We start from the raw sequence: 21237 nt of genomic DNA on the forward strand, positions 1-21237 counted from the left end.
CTTTGTGACTAAGTCATTTTCCCCCTATAAATAAAGGGGTCTTATCCCATTGTAAATCATCCCAAAATTCAATAAGAATTCTCTCTCTGCAATATTATTCTTTTCCTTATTATTTTATTACATAAATCAAAATGTGAATGCATATTAATTAACGGCGATAAACAACATACACTATGCATTTGTATTTTGTATGCATTATTAAGGACAAATAAACTTTATGAATTCTAGAATCTGAAATTGGCAGCAACCGTGCCAAAACCGCAAAAGAAACAAAGTCACCTCAGCATCTATTTGAAGACATCTAAGCAAAAAGTCGCCATCTTTCCTTTTCTCTAATTACTCCTGTCTGCATCGACCACGTCGAAGTTCCTTGTGAAATTAAACTCCACCTCAAATCCCTTCATTCCTGTACCTTCTCTTCTTTATTCCCATTGCTTATCTCCTCCGTCAATTCCCGGATCAGGAAATGCGTGATCATCCCTTTTAGGTTCTCTTGGTTCTTGCTGGAGTATTTCTTTCTTGTAGGTATGTTAATTAGAACTTACTCACCACATACCCATTTTCTTTTTTAATACAGGGTTAGATCTGTTGGTTTATTCAGCTTAATTGGCGTTTATTTATATGTTGTCAGCTAACAAGTTGAATTGTGAAGATGGGTAAGGACAAAGAGAAATTGACCAAAAGTTGTGAAGATCAAAAGTTGTGTGGTTCAAAGGAAGGGAAAGGGAAGAGATTATGGAAGAAGGTGAAGTACCAGCTGGTGGAGTACCATTCGTTGCCTGCCTATTTGAAAGACAACGAATACATTCTTGGCCATTACCGGGCCGAATGGCCTTTGAAGCAGGCCTTACTCAGCATTTTCACTATTCACAATGAGACCCTCAATGTTTGGACGTAAGATTTCCCAATTCTTCACTTTTTATATTTTAACAACCCTCTTATCCCAAGTTCATGTTTTATAGAATTGAAGTTTGATTTCAAACTTTTTTGCTTTACATTAATTGACTTGTATAGTATCCAGAACTACTCATCTTTTATCTTTATGCATATATCCCTTATGTTTGGCTCTAAAGATTTGAAAAGACCATATGCTATGAATTGAATTTCGACGCAACATTTTTCAACTTCATTGTTGAGGGCAGTAAGCCACACTGTAATCTTAGGTGCGTTGAACTTGGCTGAAAAGAGGTCAATTAGTCATTTAGCTGCTGTCCTAAGATGAGGAGGATCTTTTCAGACTGAGAAGTAGCATCTATTTTTCTTTGTTTGAAAGGGTTATTGGATTGATTGTTATACTTATAGTAATTTGGTGCTAAAAACATAAAAGTTTTTCATGAGTGCTACTGTTGTCTAACCAAGGATAAGAATGCTACTTAGTCATTTACGTTCTGGTTCAGAAGTTGGGCTTAGAAGAGATCTATAGAGGGTTTAATAAGTGTGCAGTAATAGTTAGCAATAATTCCGAAACTGATCTATGGGATTGTTAACAAAGTCAAGAATAGACTCTTGCACTAGTGAAATTTGTCAGAGATCCCAACTCATGTTTGAAGAGTAACATATGTATTCTACGGTTGTGCCTTGTATGGAGTTTAGGTACAAGGCGGACAGGTTAATTTACCTTTTGAATTTCCTTACTAAACCTCTACTGAAGCGGAAACTGCTGTTGTAGCATGTGCCTTCAGTTCTATTTCATGTATCCCAACATACTAATTTAAAATTAAGAAATAATAGATTACTGACCAGAATCTTGATTTTCCTACTTGTTATAGGCATTTGATAGGGTTCTTCCTCTTCCTTGCGCTGACCATTTATACTGCAATCCAAGTTCCCAAGGTTGTAGATCTACATTCCTTACACAATCTCCCTGATGTGCTGAGGAAGGCTGATTTACACAAATTACAATCAGAGCTTTTGACTTGTCTTCCTTCTTTGCCGCATATGCCTGATTTGCACAGACTTCGAGATGGTTTGCTACTATCCCCCTCTAGTTGGCATATTCTTGATCTCCTGACTAACTGTCTACCTGAGCGTTTTTCCCTCAGCAACCATACGGATGTCTGCGTACTGGTAAGAATGCCTCATCATTCAACTACTAGTTAGTGTCTGCTTAAGCTGCACGTGTATGAAAGCACCATTGCTTCTAATGACTTCTCATTTTAGATTAAATAACCATAATTATCCAGCTGTCTATACTGTACTGCTTGTTTACTTTGATTTCATCTTATTGATGCTAACTGGTGCTGTCCTAGCTGTTATCAATGCCATTAAAGATGACTTTGTTTGGCCGGGAATTCTCAAATCTATAGTGGCGTTTATATCTTCTTTGGGCACTGGTGCAGCCAATTTTTATTTCTTTTATTCCATCTGTCTTGCTTGCTTGGCTAAAGAGAGTATTCTATAAGACTATTCAAAGAGAGTGGCTAAACACTTATTAGTACACAAAATTTGTCATTTCGAATTAAGTTTGTTCATAGGCTGATTGATTTCTGCTGCAGCATTAATTCCTATTCACGTTGCTAAAGGGCTTCTTCTCCGACTTCTTTTTTCTCCTATATCAGAACCTTCTGAATTATTTGATTGGATATTCCCATGTGATGTTATTCATCTGACAGCCTTTTTGCCTTTGGTTTTCTTTCAACACTATTGCTACCTCAACCTTAAGATTTCCAATCTCAGCATATAGACATTTTCCAATGAGTTCTGACGGGGCTCTATTGCTCAATAATTAAACAGTTGAGACAAGTAGGGAGTCGTATCTTTAAATTTCTGGAGACTGGAACGAGGATGTCGACCTGTTACATATCATAAAAAAGAAAAGAAAAGAAAAAGGACATGAAGCTGTTAGAAAGTTGGAGTTATTGCTAATACTTAAATATAAACTTCTTCCTAATGAAAATACAACTTGTATACGTCTCCCCTGGAAAAGTTAATCTGCCAAGTTCTCCTTGTTCTGTTAGTGCTTAAAAATTTCCTTTACTCTTTCTGGGCCGTGCTTATGGTATTTTTTTAATTTTTTTTTCTTTGTTGGATGGCTAGTCTGCTGCTTCATGCATTGCATGGTATGTATGTGCCATCCTATCAAAATTTATACAATTGCTTATTTTAAACCATTTGAATAATCTCCCTATTTATCTGATTTTTCTATTATCCTTCTTATCTTAGTAAAGCTTCATATTGGGTCTTTGTTCTTATTCAGCCTTCTTAGAGACTAAGAAATCTGTTCATCTAAACAAGATCCCCTTGAAAAGACCTTCATGTTTGTTCTGTAATTGGGGTGTCCCCAGGTAAAAGATAAAAGGTCACTTGGGTTGCCATATTGGGACTCCTCTAGATTCTCTAATGAGGAGTCTCTTTGTATTATGTGCTTCCCTTGCATTATCTTTTGTAGTACGGTTAAGGTTGAGTTTTTCTTCTACTGGATTGCATAAATAAAAACTTTCCTAAAGTTTGCCTTTTTGACACGACCTCCACTCTTTACAGGAAGCTATGTCAATTCATCCTAAATGAGAACATGGTTAAGTATTAATATTTATTCGTGAAATGTGCATCTCTCCACTATGCCATTGCATGTCAATTTTCTACTCTGAGGCTCCCTTCTAAAGGTTGTCCCTTCAGTTACTTGGATTCCTCTCATTTTCTGATAGATTCAGCCAAGTAACCTCAGAAGTGCTTGCATAAGGAAAATTAAGTAAAGAATGGTAGTTTGATAAATCAGAAAACAGGAGTTAACAACCAACTTCTGGTCCATTATGTCCTTTCAAGTGATAATACCTATTAAACTTCTATACAAGAGAGCTAATATCCCCTAGTTATGATTGCTTCTAATCGTAGGCAGAAGTAGCCTTATTTTGAAACAATCAGTGAAATCACTTGGTGAATGGTATATGCACTCGATGGTCTAGCTGTCTACTAGTTAACTTATTGATATTTCACTATTGTTCAATTTTTGCAGCGGAGTGTAAAGGAAGATGTGGCAAATATAATAGCACCATTGCTGGTGAGACCAATAACACGCTGGCCATTCTACGCCTTCCTTGGTGGGGCCATGTTTTGCTTGTTAGCAAGCAGCACATGTCATTTACTTTCTTGCCATTCAGAGCGTTTATCATACATCATGCTGAGGCTCGACTATGCTGGTATCGCTGCCCTGATATCTACTTCATTTTACCCTCCCGTCTATTATTCCTTCATGTGTTACCCCTTCTTTTGCAACCTGTACCTGGGATTTATTACCCTCCTGGGAATTGCCACCATCTTGGGTTCACTCCTTCCTGTGTTCCAGACCCCAGAATATCGAACCATTCGAGCATCTCTATTCTTTGGAATGGGCTTTTCAGGTGCTGTACCTATTCTGCACAAGCTGGTTTTATTTTGGCACCAACCCGAGGCGCTTCACACAACTGGATATGAACTTTTGATGGGCATATTTTATGGCATTGGAGCACTGGTATATGCCATGAGAGTTCCAGAAAGATGGATGCCCGGGAAGTTTGATATTGCTGGCCACAGCCACCAACTATTTCATGTACTTGTTGTGGCAGGGGCTTATACTCATTACCATGCAGGGTTGGTTTATCTCCGGTGGCGAGACCTGCAAGGATGCTAAGAGCTATTCAAGAATGGAAAAATCAGTGAGAATCCTTTATGATGCATTAGGCTAGTTCAAATGTACGTAAATGTTGAGAAGATGTGTTGTCCCTCTGTTGTTTGCCCATCTTCAGTAATAAATGTTCTCATTTAGCAGCGATTATCGGTCAATTATCCTGTAGTATGTTATCAGGCACAATATGTACTTTCGTATTATCTTCGGTGAGATCTGTATCTAAGATTTTAGAGTTTCAACCACACTGAAAGTTAATAGGATCTAGTCCAGCTTGAAGTATCTTATACAATGAAATGATTTCGTGGAGTAAAGTTAGATTTGCTTGGAACATATATATAAAAATAAAGGGGGTTTGCACAGTTACCCTAAAAAATAAAACTATTTACCTTTGTCTACCCATTTGTTTTTCTACCCATAAACTAATTACATTTCCTACCCATAGTAGTTTTTGTGGGGATTTTTTTTCTATATTCTCCAATTCTTTTTTATTTCTATGATTCTTTTTTTTTTTCCTTTTTTTCTTTCTTTTCTCCTTTTCTTTTTTCTCATTTTCTTCCTATTTTTTTCTTTTTTCTCTTTTATTAATTTATTTTTGCCTAAATCGTATTATTGTTATTTTTACCATAACTTATTTCACACTCAAATTTGACTCCTTCTTTACTTTTTTTATTTTTATTTTTTTTCTTTATTTCTTGTTCCTTTTCTAATTTCACGTGATTGCCATGCAAACCTTGATCTCTTTCCCTACAAATATCAGTACATACTCTACCATTAACAGTAACACCAACCAGTGATGGAGCAAGAAAACATAATCTACGGCCACTAAATCTCCATATATACTAGTTAGAATAGAAATGATAATAAAATATTGAAAAATGCAATAAAAATGTAAGTAGCAAAAAAGACTTCTAGTACCATATGATACCAATATGGTATAGAAAGAATTACGGATATAATCACTTGGCCCAGCAGCCCAACTAAAAATAGCCTAGGTTTGAAGTCTTTACCCGATATGGCCCATGTTGCATATAATTTGAAAGAAACTTTTCATTCTTTAGCCCATTATTAAAGATATACTTCTAGGGTTTTTTTCTTTTCTTCTTTCTTCTTTCTCAGCATCTCAATGTCTCTTCACTCGCCTCTCCTTCCTTCTCCTAAAAATTACAGGATTTTTTTCTATACACTCGTGATAATTGCTTTTGAGCACTCAAGTGAAGAAACAAAAACAAATACTGTAACATTTCAGTAATTTTTGTGCTCTATACAGATGTGCACAATGGCTCTTTAATCCTCGCATTCTATGTCAATTCGATTTCGATTTTTGAGTTAATTGACAAAAGGAGGTTAAGGAACCGCAATAAGATTTGGCATATCAGTCTAAAAACTATCAGATCTGGCCTAAAACTATCAGATCTTGCCTAAAAGAGCATCTCCGGCAATCTCGTCTCATGTTTTCTTATTTCTCTTAGTTTTTGTTTCATCTTTTGCAACTGGTGAAGCCCAAATTTGAAGCCAAAAACTCGCCGGAAAAATTCAACACCAGCAACCACCGAAATCTGTAATGTGGTGATGGACAGGAGGTGTTTTCTAGTGTAAATTTGTATAGGTAGTGTTTATACACACTTATACAATATTGTATAAATATGTATAAGTGTGTATATCTGCGTACAATGTTGTATAAATTATCTATATTTTTAATGTATAAGTGTGTATATACGTTATACGTGTATAATAGGCATCCATGGATGTTTGACACTTTCTTTTTTTTTCTTTTTTGTCTTATTTTTCTGATATACATTATTAGGTATTGTATATACAAGTTTATACAAAGTTATACATCATTATACATGTAATGCACATGTGCAGTTAAATCTAAATTAAAATTTTATATGTTTAATCTATGTACAAATCGACTTTTTTTGTTGATTTATTTGCCAAATCATGAACATGCAATAATTTTTTTAATTTTTATTTTTTATTTATGCTATTTGGAACTTGGAAAAGAAGAAAATTTAAGGTTTTCAAGTTGCATTATATATGAATTTGAATTTTTTGTGGTTGGAATAGGAATATATACAAACTTGGGGAAGAAGAATAAAAAATCACAAAATTTTTGTGCTTGAAGATCTGCAGAATAAAAAAAAAAGAAAAAAATGCTTATTTTTCGAACTTTGGCCTATTGTTAATGGGCTACAGATTTGCAAAGTTATAACTGGGTTATTCTAATGCAATGTATATGGGTGGACTGTATTTTTGTGTAATTCTCCCTATGGTATACATGTATACCAACAGAGTATATGATTGCTCTAGAATATTGCTACAACTATCTGTGACTATACTACTGTACCAAAACATTAAAGGATACAATAAAAATATGAGAAAATTACATGCTCTCATTGCAAAATATTCGCAAAGCAACTTGCTCATTCCATATACGAACAGGGTATATAGTTGTATGGGTTGTTCCAACAATTGCCTATAATTATAAAAACTAGTACATAATCTATATTCATCAGCATAAAAAAATTCCAGCACTGCAAATCACGTTCATATAAATAATTTCAGAATAGAATTCACTTAAAAATGCAGCCAAGACAACCAAATGTTCAAACTACCATAGGATACCAATATGGTATATAACTATACCAACATGGTATACAGTTTTACTGGTTAATTTCCGGCAACTATATGACTATACTACTATTACATAACACACATGCATAAAGAGAAAAATAAAAAAATAGTGTACCACATATTAATATAATAAAGTATTTCAACATATTGTACTATATTACTATTATTAAAAGAAAATCAAATATTGTACTAATAAATGCTGCTAATACAACCAAAAAATGATTCAACTAGCATATGATACCAATATAGTATATAGCTATACTAATAGGGTATATAGTTTGAATGAATTGTATACCAAAATGGTATATTTGTATACTATTTGAGTATACAATACAAATTCGTCTTCTTCTCTTGTTCAACGATATTTCAACCCAAACTTCTAAAATCTACTACAAAATCTCCACCAAATTGACTAAAACTTTAACTACAACCTCCAATCAACTTTCCAAACAAACCCATATAGGACCGGATCAAAACAATTAAAAACTCAAACAAACCAAGTTATGAGTTTCAAGCTTCAAGCTCCTTCAATGGTGGATTTGAATTTTTGTACAATAAAATATTTGAAAATTAGCATTAATATCATAATCAAAGAACAATACCCAATAAATTCCAACAGCAAACACTTCAACACACATGAAAATTCAAATTTTAGTTATATAGTATATATTATTTTTTGTTTTACTTTTAGAAGATAAAATAAATTATGGAGCACAAATTAAAAAAAAAGGTGATGATAGCAGAAAAAGGTACAATACTAACAACACTGCCCACTATTGAAAAAAGCTAACTATTCTTTGGCTTCTTTTTAGGATTCACACGTTTGTTGCTTTAAATTAGATATTCCATCGCAAGCGAGAATTGAATGGGCGGGTAATTAGTTGTAATAGAATAGGTATTTGATGTAATTACTTTTAAAATGGGTAATTACGGATAATTACTTTTGATTATGTAGGTATATAGAGTAGTTTTCCCAAAAATAATAAAAGGAATTCCGAAGCGGCCAGTCATCAGGGAAATAGTCATATGTTCTACAGCCTACAGTTGGTGTAGATTGAGGGAACCTCTTTTGTTTGTACCTAAAAAGTTACACTGAGCATGAAAAATATGAATTGCTCTCGTTGAGAGTCGAACTCAAGACCTCCCGCTTACTAAACGGGTGCTCTAACCAACTGAGCTACGAGAGCTTGTTGGCAGTGAGGCAACTGTATAAAGTAAAGAATATTTCTGTCGCACAGTGCAGTACTGCTCTAATCTAACATATTATCACGTGATGAACCAACTCCACCCAAAATTAAATCAAGATCCGCTCAACCTGCTGCACTTTTTAATCCGAACTGTTACCTAGTTAATTACATACTATGGAAAACCAACTTTGACAACGAAACAAAACACGTGATATCGCTAATTAAGTGCCTACGGCCTAATTTAAGCAAACAAAAAGTTAATTTTACATACGTCATTGTGTAAGATGTAATTTTTTTCCTGTTAAAAAAGCAAATTTATTTAGGTTTTTGCCTATCTATTCTCAACATAATTGTTGAAGCAACAAAAGGTGTATTTACCATAGTCCAAACCATTTCCATGAAAAAGAAGTGTATTTATGTTTGTAGTGAATACGAGATACTGTTACATCAGTTATATTTCTAGCTATATACCTCCGGAATTGCTAAACTGCTCGTTCAATTCTGTGAATATTAATTAAGTTCACAGAATACTCGAAATTAACACTTACAGCTTGTTTGGATGGTTGTTCCCCATTGTATCGTATTGTATTGTTATTCCAAAACAATGTTTGTTTTGATTGTTTTATTAAAATTGGTTGTATTGTATTGTTAAATTCATTGTTCCGAAACAATGAAAAAGTCCCCTTTTTTTAAACAACCGATTTGGTGTGGTGGGATTGTTTCCTATTTTTCTTTTCAATTATGTCCTAACTTATTACTCCACAATTCTATTTTATCCTTTACCTTTTTTTTCTATTTTAACTCCAAATCTCCAATCTATAACCTACTTTATTTTTTTCCAAAACTTTTGCCGCCAACGTTAAAGGTGTTTTGCCGCCTCCTATTTTATTTTTTCTCCTAATTTGTTTTTAACTCAATTCAAACTAGATGTGCTCCTTTGTTTTGCCTTCTTCTGTCTCGCTCCTTTGTTCTGCTTTCTTAAGGTGTGTTGCCTTCTTGTGTTTTAAATTCTTTTTATGCATAATTTTGATAAATTTAATAGTTAAATAATTGAGGGTATTTTAGTAAACTTATCAATTACAGTACAGTACGATACAGTCAAACCAAACAACAAAATATTATTTAACAGTAACAAACAATACAATCTATCCAAACATTGTATTCATAAAATGATACGATACAATAGGATACAATACAATACAATACATTATAAAACGATGGGAAATAATGATCCAAACGGAGTGTTAGCTAGTATGAACAAACATTCAACAAAATATCAAAAAAAAAAAAGGAAGATGAAAAGTATCTAGCAAATCTGACACAATTTAAGAAGTCACATGGGAACTTTAAAGAAAATTGGAAATAAAGGCGTATGACTTGAATTTCCTATGATATCGAAACAAAGGTCTACGGTTAGTAGTGGTATTATTTTATGCTCAAGGTGATACAATTTATATAGAAGTTCATAGAACAGTAGTAATAAGGAAACTATTAACTATGTCCATTTATAAGTATTTCATTGCAAAAATTAATCAATTCATTAAATATTATTAATATTAGCCAATTATTACCAATATTAGCCAATTAACTATTTGTAGCCAAAAAAGGTCAAAATTTTGCTTTCTTTTGAGTGAGTGTTATTAGAATAGATTGGATACATCATAAGGAGCTTGAATCCCATTTTTGGGATGATTTGGTGGAATTTTGAGGTGGTTTGAATTGAAAATTCGAAGTAGAAGATGAACATGAAAAAAAATATGTGTATCATACTGTGTATCATAAATGTATCATTTTTGTATCAAATGTGTATCACATGTATATTCATGTATACCTGTATGTGAGATACATGCGCGATACATGTGTCGCAGAAGAAATTTTTGAACTCGATTTTAACTACGAATTTTGATACCAAACCAGTCCAAATCACATCCAATCTTCCTCAAGTTTTGTAAATTGACTCATCTATATGTTTTCAATGAATTTTAACTATACCCATTAAAAACGATCCTTTATTGCTTAGATTTTGGAAATCTTGTATATACAACAACAACAACAACCCAGTATAATACTACAAAGATCTGGGGAGGGTAGGATGTACGCAGCCTTAACCCTACCCTGAAAGGGTAGGGAGGCTGTTTCCGATAGACCCTCGGCTAAAGAAGGAGAGGAAGCCCTGATATCAAGTAATAGCAAGACAAATAATTAGAAAACTAAATTGAAGATAGCAAGTAATATGAAAGGGGTACCGATAACAAGTAATAGCAAGATAGTATATTTAGAGAAATAAATCCATGGCAGCACACGATAATATGAACGAAGTACTACTAGCAAACTACGGAATTACCGATGGCAAGTAATAACGGAACAAGACATGTGAATATAGCAAACTAAGGAAAAAAAGGGTACCATACTAGCACTAATACTATTGAACTAGAGAAGACCAAAGGAAACGCACGGCTACCTACTAACCTTCTACCCTAATTTTCAACCTCCACACCTTTCTATCTAGGGCCATGTCCTCGGTCAGCTCAAGCTGCTCCATGTCCCGCTTGGTCACCTCTCCCCAAGACTTCTTTGGCCTACCTCTACCCCTCCTCCCACCTCCCATGGCCAACATCTCACATCTCCTGATCGGGGCATCTATGCTTCTCCTCTTAACATGCCCGAACCATCTCAACCTTGCCTCACGCATCTTTGCCTCCACAGGGGCCACTCCTACCTTATCCCGAATAACTTCATTCCTAATTCTACCCAACCTAGTATGCCCACATATCCATCTCAATATCGTTATTTCTGCTACTTTCATCAGCTGGACATGAGAATTTTTTACTAGCCAATACTCTGCCCATACAACATAGTCGGTCTAACCACTACCTTGTAGAACTTACCCTTAAGTCTCAACGACACATTTTTATCACACAAGACACCGGAAGCGAGCATCCACTTCATCCACCCTGCTCCGATACGTTGTGTGACATCCTCATCTATCTCCCCATTTTTCTGAATTATGGATCCTAGATACTTGAAATTCTCTCTCCTGGGAATGACTTGCGTATCGAGTCTCACATCCCCGTCCGCCTCCTGGTAACGCCACTGAACTTGCACTCCAAGTATTCTGTCTTGGTCTTGCTCAACTTGAAACCCTTAAACTCTAGAGTATGTCTCCAGACCTCCAGCCTCTCGTTAATGCCACCTTGAGTCTCATCAATCAGGACTATGTCATCCGCAAATAACAAGCACCAAGGCACCTCCCCTTGAATGTGACGCGTCAAAGAATCCATCACCAGGGAAAACAAAAACGGGCTAAGTGTTGATCCCTGATGCAACCCCATCTCAATCGGAAAGTAGTTAGAGTCTCCTCCTGTTGTCCTAACCCGTATCTTAGCCCCCATCATACATGTCCTGAATCACTCTAATATATGCTACAGACACTTCTCTAGCCTCCAAACATCTCCATAGAACCTCTCTCGGGACTTTCTCATAGGCTTTCTCCAGGTCAATGAACACCATATGCAAATCCTTCTTCACTGCCTTATACTGCTCTACCAATCTCCTCATAATATGAATGGCCTCAGTTGTCGACCGTCCCGGCATGAAACCAAACTGGTTCTCGGAAATGGACACATACCTCTCAACCTCCCTTCAATCACCCTCTCCCACACTTTCATCGTATGGCTTAACAACTTGATACCCCTATAGTTGTTGTATTTTTGGACACCCCCCTTGTTCTTGTACAACGGGATCATCGTACTCCGCCTCCACTCTTCGGGCATCTTCTTCATCCTAAAAATGACGTTAAACAGCCTACCAAGCCATTCCAAGCCCTCCTTACCCACGCTCTTCCAGAATTTCACCGAGATCTCGTCCGGCCTAGTCGCTTTACCCCTACTCATCCTGCGCATAGCCCCTACAACCTCCCCCACTCGTATGTGTCTACAATACAAAAAATCTCGCTGCCGCTCCGAGTACTCCAACTACCCCAGCACAATGCCCCTATATATATATATATATATATACACACACACACTAGTCTTAGGACACGCGCGTTGCGCGTGTTTCTTATCTTAATAAACAATTTTTTCGTAAGAAAATTATATATAATTTTAAATTATAAAATAAAATGTAAGCTTATGAAATTGATGAATATTTATCCTATATAACTAACTCAACAAAGGAAAAAACTTTATTCAAAAAAACTTTATTCAAAAAAACTTTATTCATAGAAGTCCTCAATCATTATTCAATATATCCACCTTAAATTTTTTTCTAATTTTATAATTTTATCAGTTGAATTTCACAAGTTATTGTGCTTCCTTCTTAGTTTTAATAAAGCACATAACCCTTGAAGACTTAAAAAGTTTTCTAAAAGTATTTTTCATAAGTTATTCTCAAGTTCATTCAAGAAGAAAAAGACATGATTAATTAATTAGTTGTACTTTTATTATGATTCTTTAAAGATATTCAAATAAGATAAATTAAAAAATTGAATCTTATGTCTTTATTCCTTCAAAGGTTTTAATGTTACCCAAAAAGTGAGGTTCTAATTGATAAGATAAGAAGAAAAAAGAATTTATGAGTTACATAACTTTGTCAAAATATGTGGGCAAAAAAGCATTACTAAACATGAAATTTAATAGGGCGAACAAATTATAGTGAAAAGTTATTGAATCCATTAATTGTGTATGTACATATATATAATTCAAATAAGAAAAGATTTAATAAGTAAAATTTTAATTAATTTAAAGTCCTAAATATTAATAAAATATTAAACTATATTTATTCAATATAAAATTTATTTTCATAGGTAAAATGTCAATTAACATTTTTTTTAGAGATTTCGTGTTTTTATAATATAGATTTAGGCTTGTACGGTTTAGTATGATTAAATATAGGCCAAATACATAGATAGACCATTAAACTTGGCCCAATTTTTCATGTTGGCACTTTAACTCAGCCTTGTTCCATTTTGGTCCTCCAACCCCATTTCTTTTATTCCACTTTAACACAAAAATTTTTCTCCCAGGTAAAAATGCAGCGCATTCAAATACCCAGCTGCTACCCCCCTCCCACCCCATTGCCCCCCACCCCCCGCATTTTTTTTGTAATTTCAAATTATTATTTTTTTCATTTTTTCTGCCCCCCTCCCGTGGAAAAAATATTTTTTTATATATATTTTCAGTAATAACTACGGGTTTAACTGAACCCATAACTTTCGACGCGGAGTAAAAATTTGTATGTAAAAATTCATTAAAATTATAAAAAAATAGATATAAACCCATAACTTTAAAAATATAATGGGTTCAATGTTAAAAACATTAAAATTGAATCCATAGGATTTAAATTCTGGATCCGCCTCTACGTTGGGAGTATGAAATTTGGCTTAAAAAATGGCTCTCAGGCGCCTACAAGGGTGAGGCAAATCACACATGGAATCTAGTTAGCTTTTGTGTCAAAGTGGAACAAAAAAAATGGGGTTGGAGGGCCAAAATAGAACAAAGCTGAGTTAAAGCGCCAAAATGAAAAATTGGGCCAAGTTTAATGGGCTGTCTATGTATTTGGCCTTAAATATACTATCAAATAATTATTTTAGGTACTTAATTAAATATGGGTTAATTATTTGTATGATTAAGATAAGAATTTTTAATGCATATTTATTATAAAAGAAAGAAATAGTTTTTGTTTAGACGTTCTTGTGTTAAATAATGTTAATTGAATATGTGTGTTGATGTCCTCATATTTAAGTTTAATTAGAAATCAAATGAAGGAACATATAATCTCGATCAAGTCTACGTTTATAAGTATTACACCAAGTATGCAGTTTTAATTAGTACCATTTATATAAGGTAAAATATTAATTGATACTAATTCCTAAGTATTAGAACTTCTTACCTAGTTTAGTAAGGATAGATTTAATATAAATTTTTTTAATTGAATTCAAAGGCTTAAATATTAGGAGAGTAACTGATCACGCCCAACTATGCCTTATAAAAAGGACTAAGCGGTCGCTGCAAATATAATCCGGTTTACAAGTCCGGAGTCGAATCCCACAGAGAACTAAGGTTTAGCTACAGCTGTTCACTATCACCAAGAAGACAAGCTTGAACAATTCCTAACCTATAGATATTAAGATTCTTGTGTTTAACTACTTAACTAACAAATTAAAATAGTAAATTAACAACTAAGGATACTGAGGGTTAGAGAAAAAATTAAGGAGGTCTAGAGTTATGATTTCCCCAATTGTCGGAATCCTTCCCGCTATGTCTTCTATAATTTTGCCTAAGTATTCTCTACCGATCATGAGCACTCTTATTACCGTAAATCTCTCCCGAGTAATTACGACAATTTACTAGACGCACTCTCCCGAGCTACGCTAGCGGGCTTTTAATACAGCTCACTTCAGATCGCATCCAAGGCTTCGTTATCCCTAATCCCACCTTTAAACCCTCGGTTATTGATCCCTCATATACTCTGGGAGTGGTGTTGTTCAACAATTACCTAAATATGCACTCTCTCCCGAGTTATGCATACTATATAGGCACAGCTAATTGAGAGCTCTTCAACCAACCACAATATAAACGTAGTTGAACAAATAGAGAAAAGCTATGGCTCAATTATATAAAAACATAACAAGAATTTATCCTACAAAAGGTTCTATCAAAACTCTAGATAACAAATTAGCTATTCATAATAGTATGTAAAACTACAATACTAAAAGTCATAACCAACAATTAAAAATAGGAAGAGGAAGGAAAAAAACTCGTAGAAGAATTCCCCGCCTTGCTCCCAATGTGTTCTTGCCTCCAAGGGTGTTGTCTAACCCTAAAGTAGTGTCTCTCCGCCTCCTTAGGTCTAATTTGTGCCAAAATATGTCCTCCCCTTGTTCTAGGCCGGCCTCCTTTGTTTTATATAGGGTTTAGGACTTAAAATCCCATGTTTTACACTTTAGCCCCTGAAATTTACGCTTCCCACCGCGGTTTCACCGCGATCGCGGTGGAACCGCGGCCAAACGCCCTCGCGGATTCTTCATTCTTCAGAAAATGCCTTCCACCGCGGTTCTGCCGCGGTCGCGGCAAAACCGCGATTTTTCACCCTGTTCCGTTTGGAATTTGGAAAAACGTAAAACATGAAAGTTGTAGCCCTTTGAGTTAGCTTTCCAACCATATATTGTGGAGCCCAAATGGAGTTCTGAGCAAAAAGTTATGTCTATTTTACTAGACAGTGCGCAATATGCCTCCTCAAGTCTTCATTCGTACTTAATTATCAAATTTGACCCCCGAACACGATCCCGACTTAATTCCTTGAGCTTTTACTCAGACTTCAAAGCTTCAAATCACTTAAATTCATTCCATAACATCTATATAGCTCGGAATCACACCTACAAGGCATAAAACACACAATTAGTGCAAAACACTAGCGATTAAAGCGCAAACTCAATTAAAGTGCAGTAAATTCGAGTGTAATAAGCGACTAAAATATGCAATTATAGCCTATCATCAGTAACTAAAATTACAATTTAGTCTATTGTGAAAGCTGTTTTTAAAGGGTAAAAAAGACGAACGACGTTTCGCTAAGGGCCTTCGTGCTTTTAATATATATATATATATATATATATATATATATATATATATGTATATAGCTGTATTTCTTCACCTTATTTGCTACCTCATCGATGAATTTTTCTTTACATCTAATGTTGCTAATCACGATTAAAAATATGGAAGGAGATCTTTGCGTGTGATTCTTGGAGAGAAATAACCTTATTTATTTGGATTTTCAATTTTTATCTGTGTTTGACTAGTTTTAGCAAGTCTACGATTAATGGCTAGAGGTTGATAAGTTGGAAATTATTTGGAACATTTATGTAAGATTCTCACACCATTATCCTTAATTTCCCCTCAATCCTTAGCCCGTATTAGCACCGTACTTGGCTTTACCTAATTTACCCAACCTCGTCACTCATGTTAACCCTCAATGTGTCATCGGTTGTTTAATTAACAATTAAAACTAGTTAGGCGGTAGAATCCTTTGGTTTACGGATAGGGGTTAGTTTTAGGGGTTAAACTAATAGGAAAATATTAGTACTAGTTTCTGCTAGGGTTGCTTATCGGGCGGATTGGGCGGTTATTTATTCTTAACGATTTGGCTTATCGGTTATCGGCTTTTAAATGTATTAATCTGCTAGCCACCCGATAAGGTATCGGGCGGATTGGTATCGGTTTAGCTCTTATCGGGCGGTTATCGAGCAGTTTATCGGCCTAGCAAAATTATCAATGATTCTAGATATATAAAGCTAAAAATAAGTACTAATTATCATTTGTCTCTCCCCCTACCAAATGCTAACGCCCATTCATCTCCTGCTCCCTGTCGTCCTAATTGCTTGGGAGCAAGAGGGAAAAGTGACCAACCACCACTTCAGCCTTGTAATAGAATGTAGTACCTCCCCTAATTCGGCTTTAATATATCTTCTTAATTATTTTTTGGTGCATGCGAGATTCTTGTAAGTTATCATTTACATATACACTACGGCGAATCATGCATAAGCACGCGATCTGGATAAAATAGTTACAAAATGATGGTTGACTTTAATTTTATAAAGCGAGATGTCTGATAGCAGAAACATAGTACGTAGTAGATTGTAGCTTTGCAATGTTAAATAAACATATAATGGTTTGACCTGGTGTTTTAAATTTAATATTCTCCCCGTTACCATTTTATATGCATTATTAAGAACATGACTTATTCAAGGTTTTTTTAAATATTTAATATACATAAATAAAAATAAATTTTATATATATATATATATATATATATATATATATATATATTCTTAACGGGTTAACGGATTAGCCGTTAAGAAATTCTTAACGGGTTAACGGATTAGCCGTTAAGAAAATTGAATAATCCGCCCCAAACCGATAAGCCGCCAATAAAAAAAATTTAATCCGTTCAACGTCCGTTAAGCCGTTACCAATAAGTCATTAAGCTTCGATTCGGTTCGGTTTCGGTTCGGTTTCGAACACCCCTAATTTCTGTCACGTTCCTCTATAGGATTTAGCAAGACGATTATACGACAACCAGCGTATCAATTCGTAAACCAAATATTCTACATACATAGGGTTGGCTTTTATCCGCTTGCAACAACCACCTAGGTTTAATGACAAAGTTACCGTTCTTGTGAATAACATAAAAAAGAAAAAAAAGACAAAGTAACCGTTAACTAAAGAAGTAAAAGAAGCCGAAAAAACTCCATTCCAATGTCCTAACCTAACACGATTTTTCTTTCTGGCCCTAATATGGTTTTTGATGTGGCTATTAACATCATTACGGTTGGAAAAAGGTTATTAATTAAAGTTGGAATTTGAGGAAGTAATAAAATTTTAATAGACCTGATTCGCGGTAAAAGGCGACAATTACTCGGAATAAACGGCAACTTTCCATTACCCAAACGTATTAATACCAAACAGTACTTAATAAACTCGAAAATCAATAAAGGGAAAAGCCTAAACTGTCGGTACATTTTCCACGTGTCCCACCCCTTTTATCACTTCGCCTCTTCAGCACCATAAACAACAGAAACACCACATAAAACCAACATTTGGGGCCCAAACTCTGCGTACTTTTGTGTTACGCACTAGAAAGCAAAAACCCTCCATTAAAAGCCGCACCAAACCGATTAATCATCTGTTGTGCCAAACGCCTAGTCAAAGGCACAAAAAAGAAAGCTAAGTGAGCTATTCGATGAACACTTCCTTCAGCCACTGTCTTTAGTCACACAATTCACCGACACTTCTTTCCATCTTCATTTCTAACTTTCTATCGTCACTCCACCTTTTCTCATTTCTATCTTCCCGAATTAGTATACTTTCTCAGTCACTGCCAAAATTGCTGTTCTAAGTTTTAGAACTGGACCAAGGCTGGACACTCCTCCTAGTACAATGTCCACTAGATAGTGACAACTCTTCTGCTACTAGACGAAAAGCCAGCTTGGCTGGGTAACGTATGTTTTCTCTCATAAAATGGTAACTCCACAGTTGGTCCAAACCCAAACATCTTACTCCTCAATGGCGCCCAAGCAAAACTGTAAGAGCAAAGTTTCTTCTTTATTCTCCGATGGGTTTCTCTGTGCCGGTGGAAGTATTGTGGCTTTACTAGTGGTCTGGGCCTTTTGGTCGTTTATGAGCACTAGCCCAAATACTGATCCCAGTTTTTTCAGTACTTCCGCCGCTAAGAAGTCTGCTTTGGAAACTCCGGGAGAGCCTACTTCACCGGGTTTTGATTTGCGGTACGACCCGCCCGACCCGACTTTCTATGACGATCCGGATGTGAGCTACACTATTGAGAAGCCGGTGAAAAACTGGGACGAAAACCGAAAGCAATGGCTGAAGCTGCATCCTTCATTTGTCCCCGGAGTAGAAAACCGGGTTCTGATGGTTTCCGGTTCACAGTCGACGCCGTGCAAAAACCCGATCGGTGATCATTTGTTGTTGCGGTTCTTCAAGAACAAAGTCGACTACTGCCGAATACACGGGTACGATATTTTCTACAACAACATTTTACTACAACCTAAGATGTGGTCTTTCTGGGCAAAAATGCCGGCGGTTAAAGCAGCCATGTTAGCTCATCCTGAAGCTGAGTGGATCTGGTGGGTCGATTCAGATGCTGCTTTCACCGACATGGACTTCAAGCTTCCATTGGACCGGTATAAAGCCCATAATTTCGTAGTGCATGGTTGGGAGAAGTTAATCTACGAGCAGAAAAGCTGGACAAGTATCAATGCCGGAGTTTTCTTGATTCGGAGTTGTCAATGGTCTATGGACTTAATGGAAGCTTGGTCCAAGATGGGCCCACAGTCGCCGGAATACGATAAATGGGGTGAAATTTTACGTTCCACGTTTAAAGATAAGATTTTTCAAGAATCAGATGATCAATCGGGACTAGCTTATTTATTGTTGAAGGAAAAGGAAAAATGGGGAGATAAAATATACGTTGAAGGTCAGTATTATTTCGAAGGGTATTGGGTGGAAATTGTGGGAACATTAGATAATATCACCGACAAGTATTTAGGTATAGAGAAAGGAGTACCTAGTTTAAGGAGGAGACATGGTGAAAAAGTAAGTGAGAGTTATGGTAAGGTGTGGGAGGAACACCTTAAGGATGCTGGGTATGGGAGGTACAGTTGGAGAAGGCCCTTCATCACACATTTCACAGGGTGTCAGCCTTGTAGTGGGGACCATAATCAGATGTATTCTGGTGAAACTTGCTTTGATGCTATGCAGAAGGCATTGAATTTTGCTGATAATCAGGTGCTCAGAAAGTATGGTTATATGCATAAAGATCTGCTTGATTCTTCCTCTGTTTTTCCTGTGCCTTTTGACTTTCCTGCCTAATAGATTTCTTCCTTACTTTGTAATTTTAAGCTCTATATATAAATATGTATTATATAGTCTTTTCGTTTTCTATCTGTTATGGCTTCCTATTTTATGGTGCAATTTGCAATGTTGTCGTGTAGAGGTAGTTGTGATTATTGAGTTGACCTATATAGTGACAACTTAAAGATATTTACACTATTAGTGTGTTGTTAATTTCACTTTGAATGGACGAAAATGCAACTATAATTTATGGTGATTTCGTAAGCTCTTGCAATATATGTAAGGAAAAGGGAAAACATCTCTGAGACAGAAGTATTTGCACATGTTCGAGTAGACAAAGTTTTGAGGACAAAAAATGCAAGGTTTGAAAGCAACTTGTATTGATAAAAGAACATGGTCACAACTCACAAAATCGCATGTTCTACTCAGAAGTACTGTGTTTCGTAACATGGACCAAAAGGGGCATTTGATTGAAGGGCTTAGTATAGTAGTACTTGCCAATGAAATTGACACATTGTAATGATTTTGAGATGTGGATACCTTCTACATTACATATTCATTTTTGGAACAATGGTAAAGTAATTTCACTGTGATCTATAAGTCGTAATCTCAGTGTGATCTATAAATCACGGGTTAGGTATTATACCGTCTTGGATATGACCTTTTCATGAACCTTGGATAAATACAAGATACTTTATGCACTGAATTAACATTTCTTCATTAACATATTCATCTTTTTCTTGAAAGACGTATTCGTCTTATGTTATTATTAGATAAAGCAACATGGAGAGGGAACCAAAAGCGTTTTCTAATGAAGATAGTGAAGAAGATATGTCTGGAAAACGAATCTTTTCCCGAGATCTGGCATGGCTGTGTCGTTGGGTAGAAAGACTAGCATAGTCACTGCTGGCAATTTTGATTCTTTCAGGCGTTCAGTATCAGAGAAACAAAAAGGCCTCTATATTATCACAACCCCACTCACTATTCCACAATATAATTATCATGTGACAAAATGACAAACGAACAAGTGTCTAATATCTAATAATACTTCTATAAATAAAGAAGAGAAGATGTAATTGAAGTCTACCCAACTCATTAAACAAATATCCTATTTGATTAGACACAAGCTAAACATACTTTGGAACCTGCAAACTGAAACAATCGCTATAATTTCATAGTTCAGAGTGCAACTAAAAGAAATAGAGTAGTAAACTAATTTAATAGTTCAGATATGGTACAACATATGTTTGGTAGTAAGTACTACTCCCTCTCTTTCATTTCATATGTCAATTTTTTTTTCTTTTTAGAATATTATAAAAAGATTGACAACTTTTTATATTTAGAAATAATTTAAACTTATTTTATATATTTCACTTTTAGTAATATGATTCTATAGCCCAAAAAAAAAAATACTTAAGAAGTTAAGATCAAAAGACGTAAATGT

General features: G+C 35.3%; 2 protein-coding genes and 1 non-coding gene across 4 annotated transcripts; 2 read left to right on the forward strand and 1 right to left on the reverse strand.

Moving 5' to 3' along the window:
• Positions 1-266: 266 nt before the first annotated feature.
• LOC109216180 (heptahelical transmembrane protein 4-like) lies at positions 267-4914 on the forward strand. Of its 2 annotated transcripts, none has more exons than XM_019380313.1 (4): positions 267-525; positions 653-894; positions 1770-2067; positions 3953-4914. In XM_019380313.1, the coding sequence occupies exons 2-4, from the start codon at positions 653-655 to the stop codon at positions 4604-4606; spliced, it is 1194 nt and encodes a 397-aa protein (XP_019235858.1). In that variant the 5' UTR covers positions 267-525; the 3' UTR covers positions 4607-4914. The 2 variants fall into 2 exon arrangements, with proteins under 2 accessions (XP_019235858.1, XP_019235857.1); XM_019380312.1 differs by having other exon boundaries at positions 268-525; positions 632-894.
• Positions 4915-8350: 3436 nt separating this feature from the next.
• TRNAT-AGU lies at positions 8351-8424 on the reverse strand. The gene has a single exon. It is a non-coding gene; the product is annotated as a tRNA-Thr (tRNA).
• A 9493-nt stretch (positions 8425-17917) lies between these two features.
• LOC109216181 (putative glycosyltransferase 7) lies at positions 17918-20011 on the forward strand. The gene has a single exon (XM_019380314.1). The coding sequence runs from the start codon at positions 18441-18443 to the stop codon at positions 19809-19811; it is 1371 nt and encodes a 456-aa protein (XP_019235859.1). The 5' UTR covers positions 17918-18440; the 3' UTR covers positions 19812-20011.
• The last annotated feature ends 1226 nt before the right edge of the window (positions 20012-21237 follow it).

This window comes from Nicotiana attenuata, unplaced genomic scaffold, assembly GCF_001879085.1.
Source record: "Nicotiana attenuata strain UT unplaced genomic scaffold, NIATTr2, whole genome shotgun sequence".
Taxonomy (NCBI): domain Eukaryota; kingdom Viridiplantae; phylum Streptophyta; class Magnoliopsida; order Solanales; family Solanaceae; genus Nicotiana; species Nicotiana attenuata.